This window comes from Rhinolophus sinicus, chromosome 18 (assembly GCF_057876585.1).
Source record: "Rhinolophus sinicus isolate RSI-liver-muscle chromosome 18, RSI-T2T, whole genome shotgun sequence".
In the NCBI taxonomy this organism is placed as follows: Eukaryota; Metazoa; Chordata; class Mammalia; order Chiroptera; family Rhinolophidae; genus Rhinolophus; species Rhinolophus sinicus.
The window spans coordinates 107,645,101-107,668,725 of record NC_142518.1 but is presented as its reverse complement, the minus strand read 5'-3'; the positions used below and the strand labels follow the sequence as shown (position 1 = coordinate 107,668,725).

General features: G+C 41.0%; 1 protein-coding gene across 8 annotated transcripts in view; it reads right to left on the bottom strand.

The window, feature by feature from the left end:
* Positions 1-293: 293 nt before the first annotated feature.
* The window catches only part of AFF2 (ALF transcription elongation factor 2), a 477,377-nt gene continuing 454,045 nt past the window's right edge, over positions 294-23,625 (bottom strand). For all 8 annotated transcript variants that reach the window (XM_074323510.2, XM_074323511.2, XM_074323508.2 and 5 more), the window contains 5 exons: positions 19,409-19,480; positions 18,968-19,061; positions 16,560-16,612; positions 9,549-9,739; positions 294-4,855 (listed from right to left, as the gene is read on the bottom strand). In XM_074323510.2, coding sequence (XP_074179611.1) covers positions 4,734-4,855; positions 9,549-9,739; positions 16,560-16,612; positions 18,968-19,061; positions 19,409-19,480 — 532 coding nt within the window. In that variant the 3' untranslated portion in view covers positions 294-4,733. The remainder of the gene's footprint in view (positions 4,856-9,548; positions 9,740-16,559; positions 16,613-18,967; positions 19,062-19,408; positions 19,481-23,625) is intronic.

The following is a 23,625-nucleotide window of genomic DNA, read 5'->3' as shown; positions in this document are numbered from 1 at the left end:
TGCAATTCTTATTAAGTTCCAGATATGGCAGTTGACTTCCTGCTGCAGAGGCTGGAGAACAACGACAGTAGGAACAAACTATCCCCAGCTGAAAGCATCCACTGGGGCATTCTTCAGGTTTCCCACACTTGGTCTGCATGCCACTGCTGTAACTGCTGGCAGGCAACGGGTTTGCCACTGCAGCATCCTGCCAGGGGCCTGGTATCAGGCAGGCTTCCTTTGCTTCCCCCTTCCCTCCTCAAAGTCTGGTACGAATCAAAGAGCCAACAAAATTGAGGTCACTGGCAAAAGAGTTTGAAATTTTGAATGATTTTTATTAAACACCATTAGTCTACACTGCACAGTTAATGAAACAGCAAAGCTCCAATCTCTTAGAAGAACGATGATTGGTCATGGATCAGAAAAGCAGTTTAGTGTCCCCTAACCCAATGTGAGCCTGATGAATGATTCATTAACATCTCATGTCAGAAGCAGAAAGGGGCAAGAACTGCAGCCTGGCCTGGAAGGGCATCCCTACCCTCCACCCCCCACCCCCAGCCCCCTCCACCATCCCCACAATGCAATTTTCTTTGAGTCGATGGATTACACAGGAAAATGTGATGCTCTTGGTAAAGAGGGCTTCTAGATTTGTGAGGAGGAGAATGGAAAGGGAATTAATATTTTTTCTTTCCCCAAAAATATCAGATGGGAAGATTAATGTCTGAGACCAGCCTATCCGATTAGCCTCCTGCCAGGGTAAATGCTGATTATCAATACACAGATGCCATTTCTGTCGCTGGAGTTTCCTAACACCAGAGAGAAAATGAATCAGAGTTTAATTATGAGAATAAGGCTGTGCAAGTGGAAATGAGAAACAACAACAACAACAACAACAATGACGACTACGACGACAAAGAAGAACTTAGTCTGCCAGTCGTATAACAGAGCAGTGACGACTGGCTCAATATTTTTTCCCCACAGAATTGAATTTGAGGGCACTGAATGGACCCATTCGTTTGATATTGTGTAGCTCTATCGTCTTGCCACACTTTTTCTCAATGGGGATAGTGAGTGGTGTTTCTCTAAGCAAGCAGTTCATCGCCTTACTGAGTAGTCCTACCCAGTGATCCAGTTTGGTTCTCCCACCTGCCAACTCATGCAGGTGAATTTTATCATGTCTGTTGAGAAGTACGTGAGGGCTTCACCCTCACAGCTAAATCGATTCTGCCTTCAAAAATGCTTTCCAACTTCAACCTCTGGGATGCAAATTTGAATAAAACAAAATCCGAATTAGATAGCTTTGGGAAAGATACCATAGAACAACTATCTTTCCAATGCAGACCGAATCCAATGCATTTACTGATGTAATGTCCAAAAATTCATCCATTTGGAAACTCAACAAAACACATTTGAGGAAATGTGTTTGCTAATTTAGCAACTTGGTACTGACTGAAGATTTGAATCTTTTTTATGTCATTACATGGAAAGAAGGCATCCCAACCTCAAGTCTTTTAAAAGTCAGCAGCAGCTAATCTGCTTTTCCAATTATGTCATCCAAATATAAAACTACTAGTACTTTCCCAATGAGATTATTAAGTAATTAACAGTCTACAGGCTGGCTAACAACATGCTTATGGCTAATTCTACCCCGAGGACCACACTAGTATACTCTTTTCAAATTAATCCTACCTACCAAACTCAGACAGTAATATGACAAAACCACTAAAAAATCCAAAGTTAATTAAAATTACAAAGCCAAGCCAACATCATAACACAAACTCGTCAAACTCTCTGTGGTTGGAGCTTGGGTAACAAAGGAAGGCATAGCAGTGGCCCTACGTGGGTCATGTTGCAGGGCTGAGATCCTTCTGTACACTTTCTCAGGTGGAGCTGCTCGTTGTTTTGCCCATTACCCTACCTCCATGTGCTTATTGAGATGTGTCTCACCAAGCCTCCATCAAGGTCTTGAGGCAGGATCTGTCACTGCCATCCACATGTCTTGTATCCCTCCCACAAACTGGTACACTGAAGAGATTAACTTGACAAACTATCTCAATCCCTTAAATAGCTGCACACCTACGACACACATCACCATTTACAATGTGATGAATAGAGTGCCTAGAAAACAGCAACAATCCTTAATCATGAAACCGAAAGACGTCTCATCTCCCGGGACAGGAAGGCAATTCATCCTGCGTGTTTAATTGGTTTCTAAGCTGCTTTACCAATGGGTCTACTAAATAATCTGGTGGTGATCCTGAGCTCGACTGTCAGATTTGATAATCATGCTGCTGATTTGGCACACACTACACTCAGCCACCAGAGGTGACATCAGGCAGCAGGATTCTCTGCTACCTCCCTGTTGTATGTAAAGTAGATATAACGACTCACTGAAACTAGAGCTACAAGTCATGCATCCATGAGGCAATATGCCTGTCTCCCTGGGAAACTTCCCCTAGCATTCTGATGTCTAGTTTCTGGAGATTTAATTTCAAGAAGAATCTGCTCCTAAATCCATGATGGTCTAGGATTGTGGTCTATGTTGAACTTAAACGTCAAACCAGTCGGCTTCATTATATAGTAATAGTCAGGCACTCTACCTGGTAAGCCATTAAAAACAAACAGAGAACTTGAGTCACTGCAAAGCCATCGGCTTAAGTTTTATATGTGACACCCACCTTGGGTGTTCCGAGTCTTTCATATAATCATTTTCCTCATTTAAGAGGCTCAGAAAAGATTCTCTCAGGTTTCATTTATCTGTGTGTGTGTCTGTATGTGTGAATGTTGTTGCTGAGACTGTGAACGGTGAAGCTCAACCACATTGGGAGCATACAAAGTGCTGGGTTCAGCTGCTGGGAACTTTCCAGCAGTCATTTTAACAATCTGGCCTCAGCCATTGGAGTAAACTTCCACAACCTTATTATACAACAAAGGGCCTTAAACTCAAAGATGACCAGAGCGGAGCTCAAGTCTGGCTCTTTTGCAACTGGGGATATAGCTAAACTTGACAATGAGTGCAGAGTGATCCCTTGCTGTTCCAATCATAGACTTGCATGACTTGCTTTAAAAGTCATACAAGTTTGCATCTTTCGTGTGCATCTATCTATTATTTAACTGGTCATAACTCAGTGAACAGAATTCAGTAACTCAGCAGATTAAAGGCTACATGGAATTATATACCGGCAAGTAATTATGAAGAACTAATGTATGGATAGTGTTTTACTACACGTGGGGGATTCTTCTGGTGAGCTGGAACACCAAAGGTGATATTTACATTGTAATGTTTAGGGATATAAAATGAATGCAGAGTATCATAAGGGGTGGGGATAGTTGCAACTGATATGGAAATGTCCAAATTAGGTGAACTGTTCCCAATCTTCAGGGCTCCTTCAAAGCACCCTAGGGTGAAACATTACCCCAAAACTCATTTTTCTTCTTTCTTTTTTTGTTTTTGTTTTGTTAAAAGGCTAGCTCCTACTTCGAGTTTGGAGTTTTCTTTGGAATTTTAATGGAAACGATTCATACTAATATAGACTTGAATAAAATCAGTGATTGTATTTCAGTCAGAACCTAATGACCCCCCTCAAAAAGGAAAATAAAAGAAATATAAAAGAACAAAAGAAACCCTGTAAAATAGAAAATTGAGATAATTATTGGGGAAGTCCATATTTTAAAGCCACTAAGAAGCAAACTGTATGTTATTACTTCTAGGTAGTGATAACTTGACTTTTGTTTCCAGAGATTTGAGCAAAATGCAATTTAAAAAATCCCGCCAATTATGGATACACCTACCCACTGCAAAAGAGGCAGAGGTGTGAATTCCTTGGATGTTTTCCAGACTTCCTATCTCTCATCTCTAAAACTGGAGTGTAGCATTTTGGCTACTAGGGCATGTACCCACTAAAATGCCCCTGAAAAGGAGAGCTTTACACAAAGAGAATCCCAGATGAGGATTTACACTTCAAATCACACAGTTCAAAAATATTTATGCCAGTTGATGCCTTAAAGTTGTGGAAATAAATGTTGCCACTCCTCATCATTAAAATTTTAAAAATAGGGAATCAGTGAAGGGATGCTAAAAAAAAATCCTCTGGTTGTGTGCCATAGTATCGTTTTAAGAGAGGCATTGCTATGTTCATTTATTTTCTTAATACTCTTGATTTAATGATGTTGCTACAACATCTAACCAGTGGGTTTTGACAATGAAAATCCTCACCTGAAGATTGAGTCTGTGGGAACCACAAAAGTTTAACAACAGATTGTGAAATACGTTTTTTTCTGGACATAAGAGTACAGTTTGGGGAATGGCTATTGCTGAAAATTTGAATCTTTGCAGGATATATATATATATATATATATATATATATATATATATATATATATATGGTTTCATTTCTCAGGAACCTGTTACTGTCACAAGTGCATTCCATTCTTTGTTTTGGGTTGTGTGAACTTAAAACAATGCTGTAAGGACTTAAAAGAATACTGTCATTTCATCAAGCACAAAAGGATGGTGGGATCTAAGAAATGCATATAAAATACTAAAAAATGACTAAGTAATAAAACATACACTGTTCTCAAGTTGTAGTGTCCACTTACAATGCTTTTTTTTTTTCCACAGATATCAAAAGAAGCATAAAAACAAACATAATCCAAGAAAACTTTCCCAAATGAGTGGAGTTCCACCAGTGACCATCGGTGCTCTGGTAGAGGTAGAGTGATGGATGGTAATGCTGGCGATGGGGAAGCACCCACTACAACAAATGGGCATCGATGCGTAGCCAACACAGTCCCTGGCGAACGTAGCGGACAAGGTTGGTCATGCTGCTGTGCTGCGTCAGGGGCCCCATCAATGTGTCCAGATCGCCAAAGAATTCTGAAAATCAGAGCATACCTTGGTGAGGTCTTTAAATGATATCATGAAAATATACACCAAATTGCTTAAGTTGCCTTCACGCAACAACACAATCATGCAGAAATTGGAAAAGTTATTCATTGCTCTTTCATTCAACAAAAATTTATGGATCACCTATTAGAAAACCCAAACTCCATATGTACACCAAGCACTATTATTTTAATCTTCAGTTAGCTCCAAAAGCTCTGAAGCATAATGTTTGTGTTATTGTGATTAATACAACACAAATTCATTTAAATCTATTAATTCATAGTAAATTTTTTCAAATCACTATATATATTTTCAGACTGTGATTCTACAAGTACATTCCAGTACTGTGGGGGTTTGTGAGATATGCACACACACACACACACACACATACACACACACATATGCACATACGTCACAATATGTATATATTAAAAATAAAAATATATTTGTCTATATTTTAGATGTTTACATAATATATATTTACATATACATAAATGATGTATACACATAAAGTGCATTTAAATATATTTTTATATTACATATTAAATTTATATTTTTACATATTATAAATTTATATTTAGAAAAGGACCCTTATACAAAAAACAGTAAGGAACCATGGTCTATAAGATATCAAGCTGTTTGTCATTCTGTGTGTTATCGAATTGAAAGTATTCTCTTTTTCTTTTGTGTAAATGAACTGGGTTTACTGATTTTTCTTGGCACAATACAGACATAGCCAGTGAACTTGGACAGCAATGATAGCTGTCAGCATCTAAGGCCAAATACATGTCTAGGAGACATCTAATTTGGTAAGCCTTATTGCCAAGCCTTATTTCCTTCAGGGAAGAAACAAGACCTGCAAGTATGTGTCACATAACAACTGCCCCCACCCACCAGGACATGGATGGCAAGAATGCCCGAGCTCTGCTTTGGGGTGCGGTGGGGGGATGTGGGAAAGACTATATGATGTCTACAAACTAGCTAGGCTTCCCCTTTCCACATCTGAATTGATTTGTCTAGTGCTGCACTGATCTCGGTTATGAGAGGGCTCCCAGTCATCTCCTTTATCAGCTCCTGACAGAGGAGGCAGCCTCAGCCAAGAGGAAATCACGCCCATGCCGGTTGAGGGTGAGGGATCTGGAGAGAGGCTGGAGACTACCTGAAAGTGATCAGGATGCTCTCTTGCCTTCTTGGAAAGCAAATTCCATGCATGGGTTCCATGAGCTTGATTGCCTAGCAGATGGTATGTCACATATTCTACATGTTATGTCTCACATATGGGCTCCTGCTGTAGATATCAACTTCATTTGATTATGTGGCACTTTTTAACTTGTACTATGCAATAAAAGTCATTTCTGCTGATAAAGGTGTAAATCATTTTTGGCATCTAAAATAGTTTCTTATGTAATATAATATTAAGGGAACTGTGAAAGGACCTAGTCATTGTTGAATGCATGTGAGCTGCATGGGAGCCAGGATGTCCCCTGGGTATTCTATACAAAGCCCACTGTGGCATTCTTAACTAGCTATCCAGGTCACCGTTTTAATAACTGCTTCAAGGAAGCAGCTGGGGAGGTGGGGAACAGGGCTTCTAGACCAAAGGCCAGAGAACAGCATCAGCCCCGTTGGCCCATTTTAGCATCTGCATTTTCTGCAATAAGCCATCTGCCCCTATATGGGTAGGAGGACATGGGGCGGAAGTGGAGATGACACGGTTGTCTCCAGTGGGATGCGGTGGGATACCAATTCAAAGGGAATCTCCTCAGTTGTCCCATCTGAATGTGGCCAAGTCAGATGTGGGAAGCATCCCCAACTCTCAAGCAGTTCAGAAATGACAAGTGTGTGAAACTCAAGGGAGCAAACAGAAGATTCCAAACTAGGTCCTCTCCCTAGTCTGCAATGACAGCAACAACAACATTCCCAGGATACATTTTCTTCTGCTGGTAGAGTGACAGAGTCGTTTTGATTCAATGTTAGGGAGGAAATTTAACAACTCCTTGAAACACTGTGCTAAAGACAAGCTTAGCGATGTTGAGCATTTTTTCATATGTCTATTTGCCATTTGTATGTCCTCTTTGGAGAAATGTCTCTTCAAGTGAACACACAATGGGATTTATAGATGATGTAATACAGAATTGTACACCTGAAATCTATGTAATGTTACTAACAATTGTCACCCCAATAAATTTAATAAAATATATATTAAAAAAAAAAAGACAAGCTTAGCACTATCTTACTTGAACATCAGCATAACCACCACATTGCTCCAGGGAAGTTCTGCGGTTAATTTAGAAGAAATTACTTCAACGGATTTTGAAAGTGGATGCAATTATGAAGGAAATCCATAAATATTGAGCTGCCCTCCAGTTACCAATACAAAATAAGATAGTGGTAGAGGCAGACGAGCTAGGCAAGTCTTAAGATGTGTGTGCCTTCACTTGCTGTTCTAGAACCTTTGGGTGGGCCTGTTTATCTAGATCAGTTGTTTGGATTTCCAGAAGCCTAGAAAATTCGACAAATTAAGAATTGCCCATGACTCAGGTAACTGAGGGCAGGGGCTGACTGAAGGTCTCTGAGGACCCATTATTCATACCGTGTTTCCCCGAAAATAAGACCTAGCCGGACAATCAGCTCTAATGCGTCTTTTGGAGCAAAAATTAATATAAGACCCAGTCTTATATCATATTATGTTAGATAAGACCCGGTCTTATATTGTAGTAAAATAAGACCGGGTCTTATATTAATTTTTGCTCCAAAAGACATATTAGAGCTGATTTTCCGGCTAGGGCTTATTTTCAGGGAAACATGGTATCGCTGTGTAGATGGGCAGTGCAGCCCATGTTAAGAGTTCAGATTCCGGAATTGGACAGTTTTAGATTCAATTCCTGCTTCCAACACTAAGAGCTGTGATATCATGGGTAAGTTTCTTAACCTCACTGAGCCTCAGTTTCTTCATTTACGACATGGGATAAATGAGACAGCAAATGATAAAGCAAATAATGTAGTTCCTAGCATATAGAAATTATTGCACAAACTCATGTAACTAATATTTACGAATAATCCCAGAAATCAGTGCAAATTTCTAGCTGGGTTGAGGGTTGGAGTTTCAAATTATGGAATGTGCTCTGACAGCCACAGAATCTTTGCATTATGGAGATATGTAATCATATGGAGCAAGGAAAGAGAATAAATATCTGTACAATTTCTACTTGCACCTGATAATTTTGTGCTAGGTGCTTTACATGTTATTTCATTCAACCCATCTCTATCATCCTTCAGAGTAGTTTCATCTTCTTCTCCTTCTCCCTGTCCTTCTTATTTCCATTACAGAGAGGGAAGCTAGGAAGTAGCTCACGGATTTACGTAAGTTCCCTGAGGTCACCCAGCCAGGGCACGATCCAGGCAAGATTACAACTTAGATGATCAGGCTTCAAAATGTGCACCCTTCCCACCCCACTGGGACTGTCTCCACACACTCAGCAATGCAGTTGGAAAGGTACGGTGAGGAGGAGGGTGGGAAGTCTGTGCCTCCCTCCATAATCAGACACTGGAGAAAACCGCCCCAGAGACTAGAGCAGCAGCTTTTCAGAGAGAAGAGAAGCAGGCTGGAATCCTGGGACCACAGCGGAAAGGAAAGGAGAGCTACCTGGGCTGTGAGGACTGTGGCTGGGCTTGGGAGAAGAATTGGGCTAGAAGGCACAGTAAGTCCTTTGGGATCAAACCCATGGGAACTTCCATCTGCATCTAGGTGGCCCGCAGCCTCAGCCTGATTCCAGGAAAGCCCTACCTCTGCTTGGCCTACTCTATGCAACTTACCCAGCAGCAGCCAGCAGACTGTGTGGGATGCTAATGCATCCCTGTTCCTCACCAGACAGTTGTACTGCTCCAAATTGCTGGTCACCTCTTTGCAGCCTGATTCTGACAGGCCCACATCTGTCCCCACCCTGACTGGAGTGGGGCCTCCCCGCCCCGGGCCAGAATCAGCCAAGTCAAATAAATGGCCAGGACAAAAGTACAGTTTATTTTTACTTTCCACCTTCACTAGGATAGTGAGACTTCATTGTAAACCTATGTGACAGCTAGGGTCACAGATGGCAGCATGAGTCACCTAAGACCACTGATTCACTCTTCTTGCATTTGTTTTGTAGCAAACCTCAACTGTTACCATGAACAGGTCCCCGATCCTTCATCCCAGCTGTCATTGTATTAAAAACACTAGCTGAGCTTTGGCCTTTGCTCCTGAATTCAAACCACATTATCATGTACCCTGTGGAGTTGACGGTTATAATGAAGGTAGAAGGCCTTAGTTCAACCTCACCTCTCAAAAAAAAAAAAAAAAAAAAAAAATGAAAGTTGACAACAGAAGCCAATGGGATCTTAATTAATTTGCAAATCATTCTTTTCCTTTGCCTCTGTTTCTCTGTATCGATCCTTACCATGGAGTGAGAATCTGAAACAGGCATTTGCCGACACATCACAGTTCAGATTAGTGTAAGCTGTGGAAGAGAATGAAGTCCCAGGTTTTTACCATTCTCTCAGCAAAAACTGGTCACTGGGTCAGCCCAGAGTTAACCCCCTCTTCTCTCATCTAAGCTTTGGACATTAGAGAGACAAAGATAAGGTGACCATGGAAAAGTCAAGTCCTTCGAAGTACAGTTGACTCCACCCTAGCCTGTGAGCATACCTTTGTTCTCTCTTGTCAGTTTGTCGGCCATGTCCCAGTGTTCGTAGCCCCGTAACACGTTGCTAGTGATGTTGACGTGGCTGGCAGCCATGTGGTGAATGCGCTGGGGGATGGTGACAGGGCCGTTGTTACAGTTCCCCATGGCGTTGATGGGAGAGACGTTGTTGAGACACATTGGGGATGGAGTGTTCCTGGGGAATGGGAAGAGACAGGTCTTGTGAGGCTGCTTGGGAAGAGTGACGGAGGGTTTGAGACCTCCCGCATCACACTGGGACCTCATGAGAACACCATTTGTCACAGTGAGGTTTGGCGTGGTGAACATATATGAAGCCCAAGTGGAGTGGAGCTTGTTCCCACCTCCCACCGACTCTTATCAAAGGACATCCGATAACTTTTATCAGCATGGTAAGTTTCTGCAGAGGCCCCAGCATGGACCATTCCTGTCTCCTCTGAAGGAGCTGGGTGAGTCTTTCTCTGGCATTAACTCTACCCATGACCGTAGTTCTTCCTTTGAATACATACAACAACTATGATGATTTCTCCACCTGCTGCCAGGACGGCTGTTGGCATTTAGAAAATCTTGATGTGCGATACTGGTCTATTATCAAAGCATTCTATGGAAACCCAAGGACGAGTCATTCCAAATTCACTCACCACAATGAGCAAAGTGCGATTCTTAAAACTCCCCCCTTCTCCCCAAGGAGCAGTATTAGGGATGCTGGAAGATCTCTTTAGGATGCTTTAAGTCATGCTACAGGGATAGCTGTTAATTGCTCACTGTGCACCTGTATGCTGGTTTAGAAAGAGATGTCTTTAGCATTCCTACTTTGGGGAGTAGCAATGTTCGCAGATAAATTTTTGTTTCATTGTTTAGTGTCAGCAACAAAGAGTCACCTGCTGGCTGCACATAGCGTGGAGGGTCAGTCCTAAAGGCATGGGTGGCTTCCTGCGCTCATGAGCAAGGTCTGTGTGCACCCCCAGCCTCCCTATCCTCCTTCACTCAGACTATGAACAGCTGCCCAGGAAAATGCACCACTTTATTATGATTGAACATTTGGGGGACGGGGAGTAAAACAAACAGGGGGAAGCTGTATTTGGGACTCCCTAAGTCTGCATGTTTGAAGGAATCTCCTCTTCATTCCTCCAAATGCACCCCCGCACACCATCAAGGAACCCTGTCTCACTCCTCATCGCCTTTCCCAGCTGTTGCTTTTGGCAACTCTAGATTTCCAGGGTGCCCTGTGTTCTTCAGAACTAAGCCTGCTCATAGAACGGACATACCCCAGGCAGCCCATGCAGAGGATCTGGGGGTACCGCCATCACAATGTCCCAAAATGTCCAAGTGCTGCTGACCCAATCTGGGAGCAATTGAAACTCATATACTTGCCTCAAGACTCACACACGCTGTGCCTATAGCTACAGGATAGCTTTGGTCCATTTCTGCAAATAGACTATGTACCTTCTGGCATGTTCTGGTATGAGGGGGAAAGTGGATCCTCACACTTGCTTTGCACTTGTCTGGTGTAAGAGGGTATAGAGGTTTGTAATTTCTGAGCTGTTTTGATATATTTTTTTTTGTTTTGCTTTGTTTTTTATAATTGTTTTTGTGTTTTTGATATATTTTTTAAAAAAATAATTGTTTTATTTTTCAATTACAGTTGACAGATTATATTAGCTTCAGGTGTGCAACATAATGGTTAGATATTTACATGACTTACGAAGGTTTTCACCCCGATGACTCTAGAACCCATCTGACACCACGCATAATTATTACAATATCATTGACTATATTCCCTATGCTGTACTTTACATCCCCATGACTATTTTGCAACTGCCAATTTGTACTTCTTAATCTCTTCACCTTTTTCACTCTGTCCCCTTCCCTCTGTCATCTATCACCCTAACAAATCCAGTACCCATCGACACCATACATAATTATTATAATATAATCGATTATATTCCTTATGCTGTACCCTACATCCCCATGACTACTATGTAACAACCAATTTGTACTTCTTAATCCCTTCCTTTCTCACCCAGCTCCCCAAAACCCCTCCCAGCTGGCAACCATCAATATGTTCTCTGTGTCTATAAATGTATTTGTTTGGTTTGCTACTTCCTGATAGAAAGATTTATTCTCAAGTCAGGGGTGCCATGGGGAGCTGCCCAAGCTAAGGGACCTAGGTACAGAGGGTGAGCTAATGACACACACACACAAAGCAGAGAATGCTGGATTTCTTTGTCACGGCAGGTTACAGATGCTATTTTCTAGCATTTCCCCCAGTGTTGGTCATTAATTTTCAAATGTCAATTTAAGGCAAGAACGGAATATGTACTCATTTGTAATTTCTAGAGAAAACTGTGAAGCTGTCAGGTGTCGCACATGTTGAAAGGGGGAGTGTGTGGTGTTGGGAAAGAAGTACTGGAATCCCAGGAGACCTGGATTTCAGCCCTAGCCCTGTCATAAATTGCTGTGTGCTCCTGAGCAAGTGTCATCCCCTCGCTGGGCCTTTCCTCAACTGGAAGAAAAGGTTGGAGTCAATCATTTCCAATTGTGTCCAGAAGTCACAAGGGGAAAACAAATCACCTCTGTTGACCTTGTACATCTTGAAAAGGCCTTTTCAGTTTACAACACTGCAGTGCTATTGAGGAGCTTTCTTTGCCTTCCACTTCCTACTTCCTTTCTTCGAAGTAATGGACTCAAGGAGAGCTAGGCTTTGCTTTTGGTCATTACTGATCTCACATGAGGCTCCATGAGCTGACCTTCTGATGAGCACGTCTGCACAGCACATTGTACCAATGAAATGGACAAAGTGAAAACCTGCCTAAGAAATCGTGACTCTAGCTGAAAGCACTCATCTCAGTGTGCCTCCAACTCCAACTTGGCTCTCCCCACTGCTTGGGGTTCCTCGTCCTGTATTCTTTCTGTGGTTCTATTTGAAGATCTTGTCCTTTTCTTTACATGTCTGTGGCACATGCAAATGAGCATGCGCAAACAAGCACAAGCTTCCCACCACTTCCACCATTACCATCCTGGTCCAACCTACCATCCTCTCAGCTCTCAGCCACACTCACCCCCTTGCTGTTCCTTGGACTCAGCAGGCGTGTACCCACTTCCGAGGTGGTTGCTGTCCTTCTGCTTGTATGAATTCCAGGTAACTGTAGGGCTCGCTCTCCCTTTGTCCTCCTCGAATGTCCCTATTCCACATTGTTCCACTGCTCCCTGCCCCATCCCCAGCAGCCCTTTGTACCCGCTTCCTTCTTTCGATTTTCTCTTAGATATTTATCCTCATTTAGCATAACACATATTTTGTAATGTCTTTCTCCTCCAACAGGATGTGACTTGGACAAGGGCAGGGAATTTTTCAGTTACATATTTTTTCAGTTACCGTTGACATTCAATATTATTTTATATTAGTTTCAGGTGTACAGCATAGAGGTTAGACATTTATATAATTTATGCAGTGACCCCCCCAATTAGTCTAGTACCACCTGGCACTATAATAGTTCTTGCAACATTATTGACAATATTGTCTATGCTGTACTTTACATCCTTGTAAACATTTTGCAACTAACAATTTGTATTTCTTAATCCCTTCACCTTTTCTACCCAGCCCTCCAAAGTCCCTCCCCTCTGGTAACCATTAGTTTGTTCTCTGTATCTATGATTCTGTTTTGTTTTTTTGTTTGGGCATTTTTGTCTATTTCTCTTTATCCAGTGCTACATCCTAGTATCTAGAACAATGCCAGGTGCACACCTTGTGTACTAAATGAATGCCAGTTAAATAAATGAACAAATTGCCTTCCAGCCATCCCTCCATTCCTTATGAGTATCCATTACATAGAACGTGCCCTGGTGAAGAACAGGTATAGTACAAGCAGGAGGAATGTGTAAAGGGCTTGGTGGCTGTCTCATACATAGCAGGCACACAATATTTGGTGAATGAAAGAATGAATGGCCCCTTATTGGAAAGAGCCAATAGTCTACTAAGGGAGCAGAATCCATTAATTTCTGGCAATCTGTGGTAACAGACCAACAGCTGTGGGGATTCTAGGGCCGGGATCATTCATGTTTTCCAACTCACAAAGGTAACAATGACCATAAAAACCGTGGCAATGGCAGCAGCCACCATTTGTTCAAGTTACTGTGTGCCAAGCACGGTGCTCTGGGCTTCACTAATAGTAGTATCTCTAAGTCTCAGGGCAACTCTGTGGGTGACTTTCTGCCACCACTGTTTCAGAGATGACAAAAGGGCTCAGAGAAGTTCAGCTCCTTTCTCAGGGCAACACAGCAAGTTAGTTGAAGAGCCAGGATTAGAAAGCAGGTCTGTTTTCTTCCAAAGTCCACTTCCCTTCCATTCCACCATGTTCCCTCCAAGTCTTACCCCTCCACTCTACTAAAGATTTTACTTGACGTGGCTGTCCACCTCCACCCTCACCATTATGTGCATATCAGACAATTTCCACTGCTGTCTCCAGGCTCATAGATAGCTCATGTGTGTCCACAGAGGCACCGTCCTTCCCTCATAATCCTTTTACTGGCCAATGTCTCAAAGAAGGGGACATATCCCTTCTCTTCTAACCCTTTTAATGTGCATCACATCTACCTGTCTACTGAAACAGCTCCTCTAAAGGCCTCCAATGGCCTCCTTCTTTCACAATTACATAGCCTGCCTAGTCCTCTTTATTCTCTCTGTGTGACATTTGAAATTGCTGCCCAGCCCTTTAAACGGCCTACTACGTGGCTTTCATGACTCTGCATCAGGGGTCGGAAAATCTGGCCCACTACCTGTTTCTGTAAGGCCTATGAGCTACAATGCTTTGAAAAGAATGATCATTTGCAATCGATTTGATGAGAGGGGAACACCAACTTTGAGCCTCAATGAAGCAAAATGTTATCTTTTTAAAAAATTCCATTCTTCTCCTTAGTAGACCTATAACGTAAAAATTGTGCTTCACTGTTATGATATTTTGAATTTCATCAGTCAGTTTTTGCAGAAATTTATTTTCTCTCTTATATTCTCTCTATATAATAACCTCAGTTCTGCCTGTTGGCCAGCAAATTCCAAAATATGTACACTCTAGCCCTTCACAGAAAAAGTGTGCCAACCCCTGCTCTATAGCAAGCAGAATTTTCTTTTATCAACTGCTTCTTTGCACTTTCTTACCCCAGTCCTGAGGGTCAGGGGGTGCTCCTTCTGAAAGGTGCTCTGAGATGCTCTGTGTGGGGCCAGCTATCCTCAATCACTGGGGAAACTAGGTAATATCATCTTTACTTGCAGACAAGAAACCCTCCCTAACTAGGGAGGCCCAAGTTTGCTCGCTTGCTCTCTTTCTCTTGGGCTTCCACAGAACTTTGTTCATATATGTCACCACCCTCCACTGGATTTGTGTGCTTCTGGAGTGTAGGAATCACATCGAATTCAGCTGTGTCCTCAGCCCCTCATAAGGAAATAGGCCAAAGTGTTTGCAGAATGAACAGGATGTGACCCCTGGGCGATTGTTTTGAGTTATCTCATTCAGAAGTTCTGTGGTCTACCAAAGGAGTGTGCTTTCTTCAGACAGAAGCGGCTTAAAAAATCACTTCAGGAGGCTTTCAATGTAACTTCACAAGCCTAGGAATATATATATATATATATATATATATATATATATATATATATATATATATATATATATATATATATATATATATATGTTCTCAGTGAACCTTTAATGGTTGATTGCCTGAACTTGCCCTTGATTTACTTTGTGCTCAGAGAAAATAGCTTTCTCTGGGCCTTTCAATGGTTTTTTTTATTTTCTGAACTTCCAGAGAGAACTGTTCTTTCGTTTTTATTCATCAATGTAAGAGTAAGGCCTCATTCAACAATTTAAATGGTACTTGCATTTAATACAGTAATTAAGTTAGCACATAGTTTTTAATGGAGCCGTTCCCTCACTCTGAATGTTTTTCTGATCTGAGAGTTCATCATGCCGCTGCTTTGGGAGTGTGCTTTGCAGATATTTATCAAGTGGCAGAGGAGACTTGTTACTCTCGAAGAAAATGTTTTGATCAGAGACTCAAGGAGTTTGAAATGATGAAAAATGAAAAAAAGCAACACTTTGCGTAACTACGTGCCCACAATCATCTAGTTTCCCTTCCCACTCCTGGCTTGGAGTGGTGAGGGAGGTACTGGGATCAGAGGAGAAACTAATGCTCAAGCAAGTACGTGCAGGCACCTAGATGCTGAGACAGAACTAGGATTTAAAATCACCCTCTTAGAAGGAACAGCTCATCAGATGGGACTAGAAGTCATCAGGTCCAGCCCTTTCGTTTTAGAGATGGAGAAACAAACCCACACAGAGGAAGGGGCTCACTTAGCTTACCTTGGAAGCCAAGGGCAGCATCAGGACCAGATCAATGCATTTCCTGACACCCACCTTACGACTGGAAGAATGAGCTGCCCCAAACACATACAGTGCTAAATATGGCCGTGAGAGTGTGTGTGGGGGGTCATGGAGACTCAAATCAGCATTATAGGAGATGGGTTTATATTTTAGGTCAGGGTATTTTTGTATTAATATAAAAATCATCATGAAGGCTCAGATAATTGGCTGACTAAGTGCCTTCCCATTTTCAGCACTATTGTGCCTTTGGTTTTATTAAACAGCCCTTACCACATATCAATGAATATTTCTTTGGTCTTTCATTACTGAGTGAATCATTGAAAAATCACAGCAGCGAAGTTAACTTTTACCTCCTTGAAATGGCATGGTGCTGGCCATCTCATTAAAAGATATTTTTATGGCCATAATTTGGCTTCAAGATCAAATAGTTAAAGAAATTTGGAATCATATCATGTTGAACTTTTCTGTCTTGCCATTAACTGAAACCTAACTAGAATTTTGTGTGTACAAAAATTACTGTAGTCTCAGAATTGACCTTCACTTCTGAGTTGTCCATACAAAATACTTGGGGTCTATTAAATCACTTGTTTTCTGAAAAAGCAATTTTCATAAGATACTTACTTTCCATTGCCTACCCATGGAGATGGTATCTGAGCGACTTTTGAAGCATTTTGCTGAAAGAGAGAGAGGGGGTGGAAATAAGGACATCTATTTGTGTTTTATTAATTCAGAAACAGATGGAAGTGTGATTTCGAGTACATTAATATTGATTGCAGCATTTTGGGATGCCTCCTGTTTCGTTAGCAGAGCTCCGATGTATGCGCACATCAGCACACCACAACACACACTCGATGAAAATAGCTGGTTAGGATAATTAGTGGGCTCCAATCAGGACCATGAAAGTTACTTGATGAAAAATCTTATATACTAAAAGGCCCAGTGAAATCAGCTTCAGTTCTCCAAGAAGTGGTTTAATTATCCTCATCTGAAATTTATTCTGCAAAACAAGCTCTTCAGAGCATAGGCAAGCTCTTAACCTTTAGCTACAGTTGCAAACTTTTCCCTGGGATGCAAGGTGGGCTGTAATTTCTGATATCCCAGAAATGTGCCAGGACCAAGCAGTGGTTTTGCGGTTTGTTTTTTGTGACTCAACTTGATTCGCTATCTTTACATGCAAATCCTCATGGCTGACAGTTTTCACTATTTAGCAATGCAACTGGTCCACGGCTGCATTGCAATGGAATGCTGAACATTCGTTATTTTCCTCTGATAGAATGGACTGGTTTAAAGAGTGGGCCTTCTGTTTTTTTCATGGCCAAACACTTGTGGAGTGCAGGGACTCCTGACACTAAGCATAACCACAGTAGGACAGTGATGAAGCTCATTAGATTGACCTCACCACGTTGGAGCCCAAGTAGCACAGGGTCTGGACACCTGTGGCCTTGAGCCTGACTCAGGCCTGCCTCTCTGGCCTTATGGCTCAGGTTATGCTCCTCTCCTTCCTCTTGGGTTCCTGCCCAGCCCCCTTTGCAAAGGGGGTGCTATAGTGAGTCAGCACTTTTAGGAGCCCAGTGAGAATGCAGCACTTCTCTGGAATGTAGAGAACTCACACGTAAGGTACGTTCTGCAGACTCATTTTGAATCTCAAAGAAGCTCAATGCACTACCAGGGGAGTGAGTCATTTAACATCTGTTTGGTATTTCATAATGCCCCAAAAGCTACACAGGACAGGCCAGAGCACAGATTTTAGAGCAGTGGCTCTCAAAGTGTGATCACAAAACCAGAGGCATCAGCATTACCCAGGAACTTGTTAGAAATGCCAATTCTCAGGCCCCATCCCAGACCTACAGTATCAGACACTGGGGGATGGGACCCAGCACTCTGGTTTCACGAGCCCTCCAGGGGATGGGGATGCCCTGTCAAGTTTAAGAACCACCTTTCTAGAGCACAGGTTGGAACAGTAGACATATGAAGGGATGGGCAGCTGTTGCATTTGACCCTGTTCACCGACACGAACACTAGCTTTACAGGCTTAGGGTCACATAGAATAATACCTGGTGAACAGCATCCTTACCAGCATCCTCATCCAGCTGCGCACTGCCACTCACTGGGTTTGGATGATGGATGTAAGGTCATGATTTGATTCATTTCAAACTGTTTTGGTGCAATTTAGCGAAGCAGTGTCATGCAATTGGCAAATAAGTAAGTTAAATTAATTAATTAGTTAAAAAACATTGTTCTTTTCTTTTGAGATCAGCCCAACAGGAGCCCTGAGCCTCCTCAATTCTATCATGACCATTGTTGAGGGGCAGAAGCAGCAGAAGCTCCACTGACCCTCAAGCCAGTGGCATCTGCTACCATGGCCAGGCCTAGCACCAGGCTGCTGCTTGCAGTTTTCATCCAGGCTCATTCCCAAATTTTGGCATTGCATTTTGAGGTTGAATTGTCCTTTTGTTTTCTGCTTGCAAATTAAAAACTCCAGCTCTGTACATGGCAGATTTATTTATTTGTTGTTTGCGTGTTTGTTGATTTTGGTAATCAAAGCAATCAGATGTATCAAGTGCAACCACTCCTCATGGTCAAATGGCTCTGTGGGGTATGAATGTCTGCCGTCTCCAACCCCCACCCCATCCAGAGCCCAGGGTGGCCACAGTGACTTCTCTCACTGCTGAGCAATTTCTGGACTAGCTTCTCATTTAACAGAAGACTGGACATAGCTACAGTCACAAGCTGTGTCCCCGGCATGTGGGTCCACCATGCCGGGTAGGGAAGAAGGTAGCATCTCCCTGATTGTGGTCAGTCCAGAGAATAATCAGGGGATTGAACTATTGTACCTTCTCTCCCTGGAATCAAATCAAACCTAAGCTCTCTGCTGAGCCCCAAAGGAGAGATGGGACAGCCATGGTCCACTGGGATGAGGGCGATTAAGCCTTTGACAGCAACAAACTTGGCATTTAATAACATGCCTGCCATGTCTCATTCGTGATTGAGTCACCCAGTACCTATAAATTATACAACATAAGGATTACCTTAAAATATTCCATCAGTGATCTGGAGTACTTCATAGCATGGTCCTTCTTCAGCTTAAACATCCGTAAGTAGAGAAGTGATAAACATCGGTAGCTGTGGTGATAAGGAAAGGATTATGTTAATGCCAGTGCTTAATGAAACCTGGAAACTGTAAAAAAAATGCTGATTCATATTTGCAGTTATACTCCTACAGTTATTGAGGAACACAAGTATAAAAAAATTAAAAGAGAAGGGGTCAGCATTAAAATCCCATCTAGATAAGGGTATAAATTAGGAGAGCAAATGTTTAGTCAGCAACTGAAGACATCCATTAGTTATCCTTTAATACTTTAATGGAAAACAAGAATAATGACCTGGCCTAAGCAGCTTAAGTTCATCTGGAGTTTTCAAATCCTTCTGTGACATTTCAGCCATTTCCTCATGGCCTCCATGAGACTTACCATAGTACCGCCAGCTTTTTGTCCCCGTCCGAAGCCAAGGGACTTGCAAAGTTCTTCAGCCTCATTGCATACCTTTGAAGAGAAAGGACAAGCTCAAGTGGGCTCTGTCTTACCTTTCAGAAAGTCCCAAAGTCATTGGTATCCCCATCTTCTGAATGTGTTAGCCCCACATTTGCTGTGGGTGTTGGGGGAGAACTGACTAGGGCATGCGGCAAAGGCATGCTGTTTTGAAAACATACAAAATGACAATCAAAAGAGTGTCACAATGGCACTGAAGTGACAGTGTTTTGTAAACCTCTAATATAATATTGCATGTCAACGGTAATTGAAAAATAAATTTTGAAAACTTAAAAAAAGATGGAAATATATATATATATATAATATATATATATTGTATATATAGCATATACAATATATATTATCTATAAATATATTATATATTATATATGTATACTTTATACATATATAAAAGAAGTTGGCTCTAAGAAGTCAGCTAAATCCGGAGCCTGTATTCTAATACAGTACCGTGGAATTACTCTTGGTTTGCTGTGTGTATAAATGTTTCTAGGAACATTCTAGCTAAATATTATTGGTTTTCAATGTGTGGTGGACACAAATGTCAGTCTCCATTGAGTTTGACAGATGAGGTAAATAATATACAACTATGTCGGACGTGAGCAATGGGGAAACCACAATCACACAGTTAAAAAGGTCTTTTCTAATGGCTCAGGTTTGAAATACATTCCTATAGAAAGTGGTTTTGTTTTTTTGTTTTTTCTTTTTCAAAGGAAGGTCAATTTCACAGCATTTGAAGGTCTAAGCACCCTTAATTTATGGTGCTTGTATATTTTGTCTTTCCATTCTCTTTAATTGTAACTTTGCACACTGGGGTGATCGAAGGTTGAGTAATTCCTATTTTTTTCCTTCTAGTTGAGCACATTCCATTCTGGGCATTTAGATTCTTGAACGTCAATTCATTGCCTAAAATCATTGTCTGAGCTTTAATGCAATTTCACAGGTACTTGTGGTGGAATAAGTACCAGAGTTCAGTGTTGCAGAAGGAAGTTGAAGTGTGCAGGCAGCCTGGACTAGGTGTCATTTATGAGAAGGTGATGGAGAACCTGCAAGCACGCTGTGCTTGTACCATGAACTCCTCATTTTATCAGCGTCCCCAGAACAGCAGTGGCCCTTGGGCTTGCCCCCCAACACTCACCTCCCCCAGCATACTCTAACCCCCTGCTCTCCCATTTACTTCCAAGTTCTATTGAGTGAACATTTTCCAACAAAAGGACCTGTGCACTTGAACTTGGCCCCTCCTGTTGTAGCAGTGTTAAGCAAAGGCATTATTATTATGTAATAAGTCTGCCTTTGACAATTGGATCACTGAAATGTCAAGTTTTTGTAATGCCCCACTTGTTTTCACAAATACATTTCCACTGCAGATTCCTAAGGCTCAGAGTGACTATAATTACTTGAATGAAGAAATGGGGTTCTCTCTCTCTCTCTAGTCAGCATACTATTGGGGAAAGAGTAATAAAAGATCTCTTTAACACAATATTACACTACTAAAAACTATGTTCATATTACAGTTATCCTCTAATTGCAGCCACTTTTGAAAGGACTTGATAGTGGAGCTTCAATTGCTTAAATGGATCAGAAGGCCTAGTTGCTTTAGCTCTTTTAATGCCCAACTGAAATTTCTCTTGTAAAGAAGAATTATACATACACTTTACAGTAAGTGTAAAAAAAATACACACACACACACACACACACACACAGAGGGCACACAAAGGAGTTCATGTAAAACTGGTGAAATCTAAATTAAGTTCACGGATTATCAATGTCTGAGTCTTGGTCGTGATATTGTACTATAATTATGCAAGACAATACCACTGAGGGAGACTGGGTGAGGCTACACAGGAACTTTCTGGATCATTTCTTACAACTGCATGTGAATCTATAATGAACTCAAAAATCAAGTTTAAAAATATTGACTTGAAAGTGAATGCCCATAAATTCTTCATTGACTTTCACCAGGTTCCACTGAAATATACTCTTTTGGAGAGTAAACTATCATATGATGAAAAGGAAACAAAAATAAACTGTGCTTAGAAAGAAAGAATGTTTTGTAAATAATTAAGGGGAAAGAATTGTTTTTTAATGGAAATAAATATTACTCAACAGCTCACATCGCATTTTTACCAAAAATGAAATATCTGATGTTCTGCTCTTATATTTTTTAAAAGAGCATGTGTTTTCCTAAAAGAAAATGAATAAGAAAGAAAAATATACAGAGAGGGAAAACACCCATAATTTCACCCCATTACAGCTATGATCTCATTTCCCTTCCATGTTGGTCCACATGCAGAAACATGCTTTTCATGGTCAGAAATGCAATGTGTATATAATTCTGCAGCTTGCTTTTACTTTAACATCATATTATAAACATTTTAATGCAGATACATAGTCTCCATCATTGTTGCAATTCAATGGCTGTGAAGTATTCTGTGGAGGGTACTAAGATGTAATTAATTACACTTCTATTATTATTTCGTTTGCTTCTAATTATGTCCTATAATATATGCCAAACTGAACGCCATACAGATAACTCATTCTACTCTTATAATTATTTTCTTCAGTAGAGGAAATCCAAATTTCCAGAAGTTGAGCTACTGGCTCAAAAGATGCGAATGCTCATTTGTATAGGTTTTCCTACACAATGCCAAATTTTCCTGTTTACAATGATCAATTTCCACTCTCACCACCAGCATAGGACAAGCCTAGTTCTCTAATATATATTTGTGTGTGTGTGTGTGTGTGTGTGCGCGCTAACACTAGGTATTAACATTTTTACATTTTCTTGTTAATTTAAAAAGTGCCTTTTTAAAATTTGCATGTTGGGGTGAATAGAGGACATTAATTTTTTCCATGTTTGTTCATGAATGTTTTCCCTCAATTTTTAATGCTTATAATTTTTGCCAGAATTTTCATCTTGAGCATCTTTGAAAATCATGTGCAGCCTTGAATAGACACTGAGAAACCATTTTCCCCTTAAAAGCTACAGAACAGCAGTGGTGGCTTTCAAAGGGCATAAAGTAGGAGAGATACTTCGCACAATGCACAGAGCAGAGAAAAGCCATAGATGGATGCCTGGCTTGGCAAGGCAAGGCTGAAGCTTTCCTCATGAGCTCCCTACTTTTGTGGCTTTAACGAAATCTTTTTATTCCATGTGATCATCGTTTTTTTTTTTTTTTTTTTTCTTCATCAGAGTTCACATTCTTTAGATATTTTGGAATGCTTTCCTGGGAAAATATGCATGCTAAATTTGTGCGGTGTTTGTCTAAATGTTTAGGTACAAGTATCCTCAGAATTGTAAGCATTTATGCAGATACAAGCCACATAGTAAAATCCAGCCCTGGCATTATCGTTAATCAAGTCAGAGGTGAGCATCATATAAGGGCCTGTCAGGTGAAGAAGGGCTCACTCAATCCAAAGCAATTATTTAGTCGATCCAGTGAACGATGCTACATATTCACTATTCAGAGGTGGATTAAATTATTTTACAAATATCTGCAAGTTACTGGAAAACACTAGAATGGATATAATTTCTTCTCTTTCCCCTTCTTCCAGAAAGTTTTTGACTATCCACAAATTCTACTCTGCCAAGACCAACAGGCCAGAAAATTTCATTTAAAATGCAAATGAGACTAATAATCTGTGCAGTTAATATACCCTCTCTTATTCTCATTCTCTCAGCTCTACTCTGCCCCCTGCTACCACCTCATCTGTTTCCCTTAAATTCCAGATACAGGGAAAGTACTCCACACCTGCGGCCTTAATGCCAAGTTTGTGTTAGAATAGTGCCCCTCCCTTTTTAATAACCAAGGTAGTAAAATTCTTAGAAAACATGCTTTATAACAGAAATCCCGATAATACCACTTCTTTTGAATGATAAAAGTGCACTTTGAAAAGATAAGTGTCAATGCCAAACGGTGAAATTATTATACTTCCTCCCACTGTTTCCATTTTAATTTTATGAATATTGCAAATTATAACACTCATATAATGACCTCTGAAGGGGATAATTTATAAAAGCAGTGTCCATCAATTATGGATTTTCCATGACATTAATAAAATGGCAAGAACTAATTATCATGACTTCTAAGAAGATGGCTTGGACAAATCATTACTATGTGGAAATGATATTTAAAAAAAAA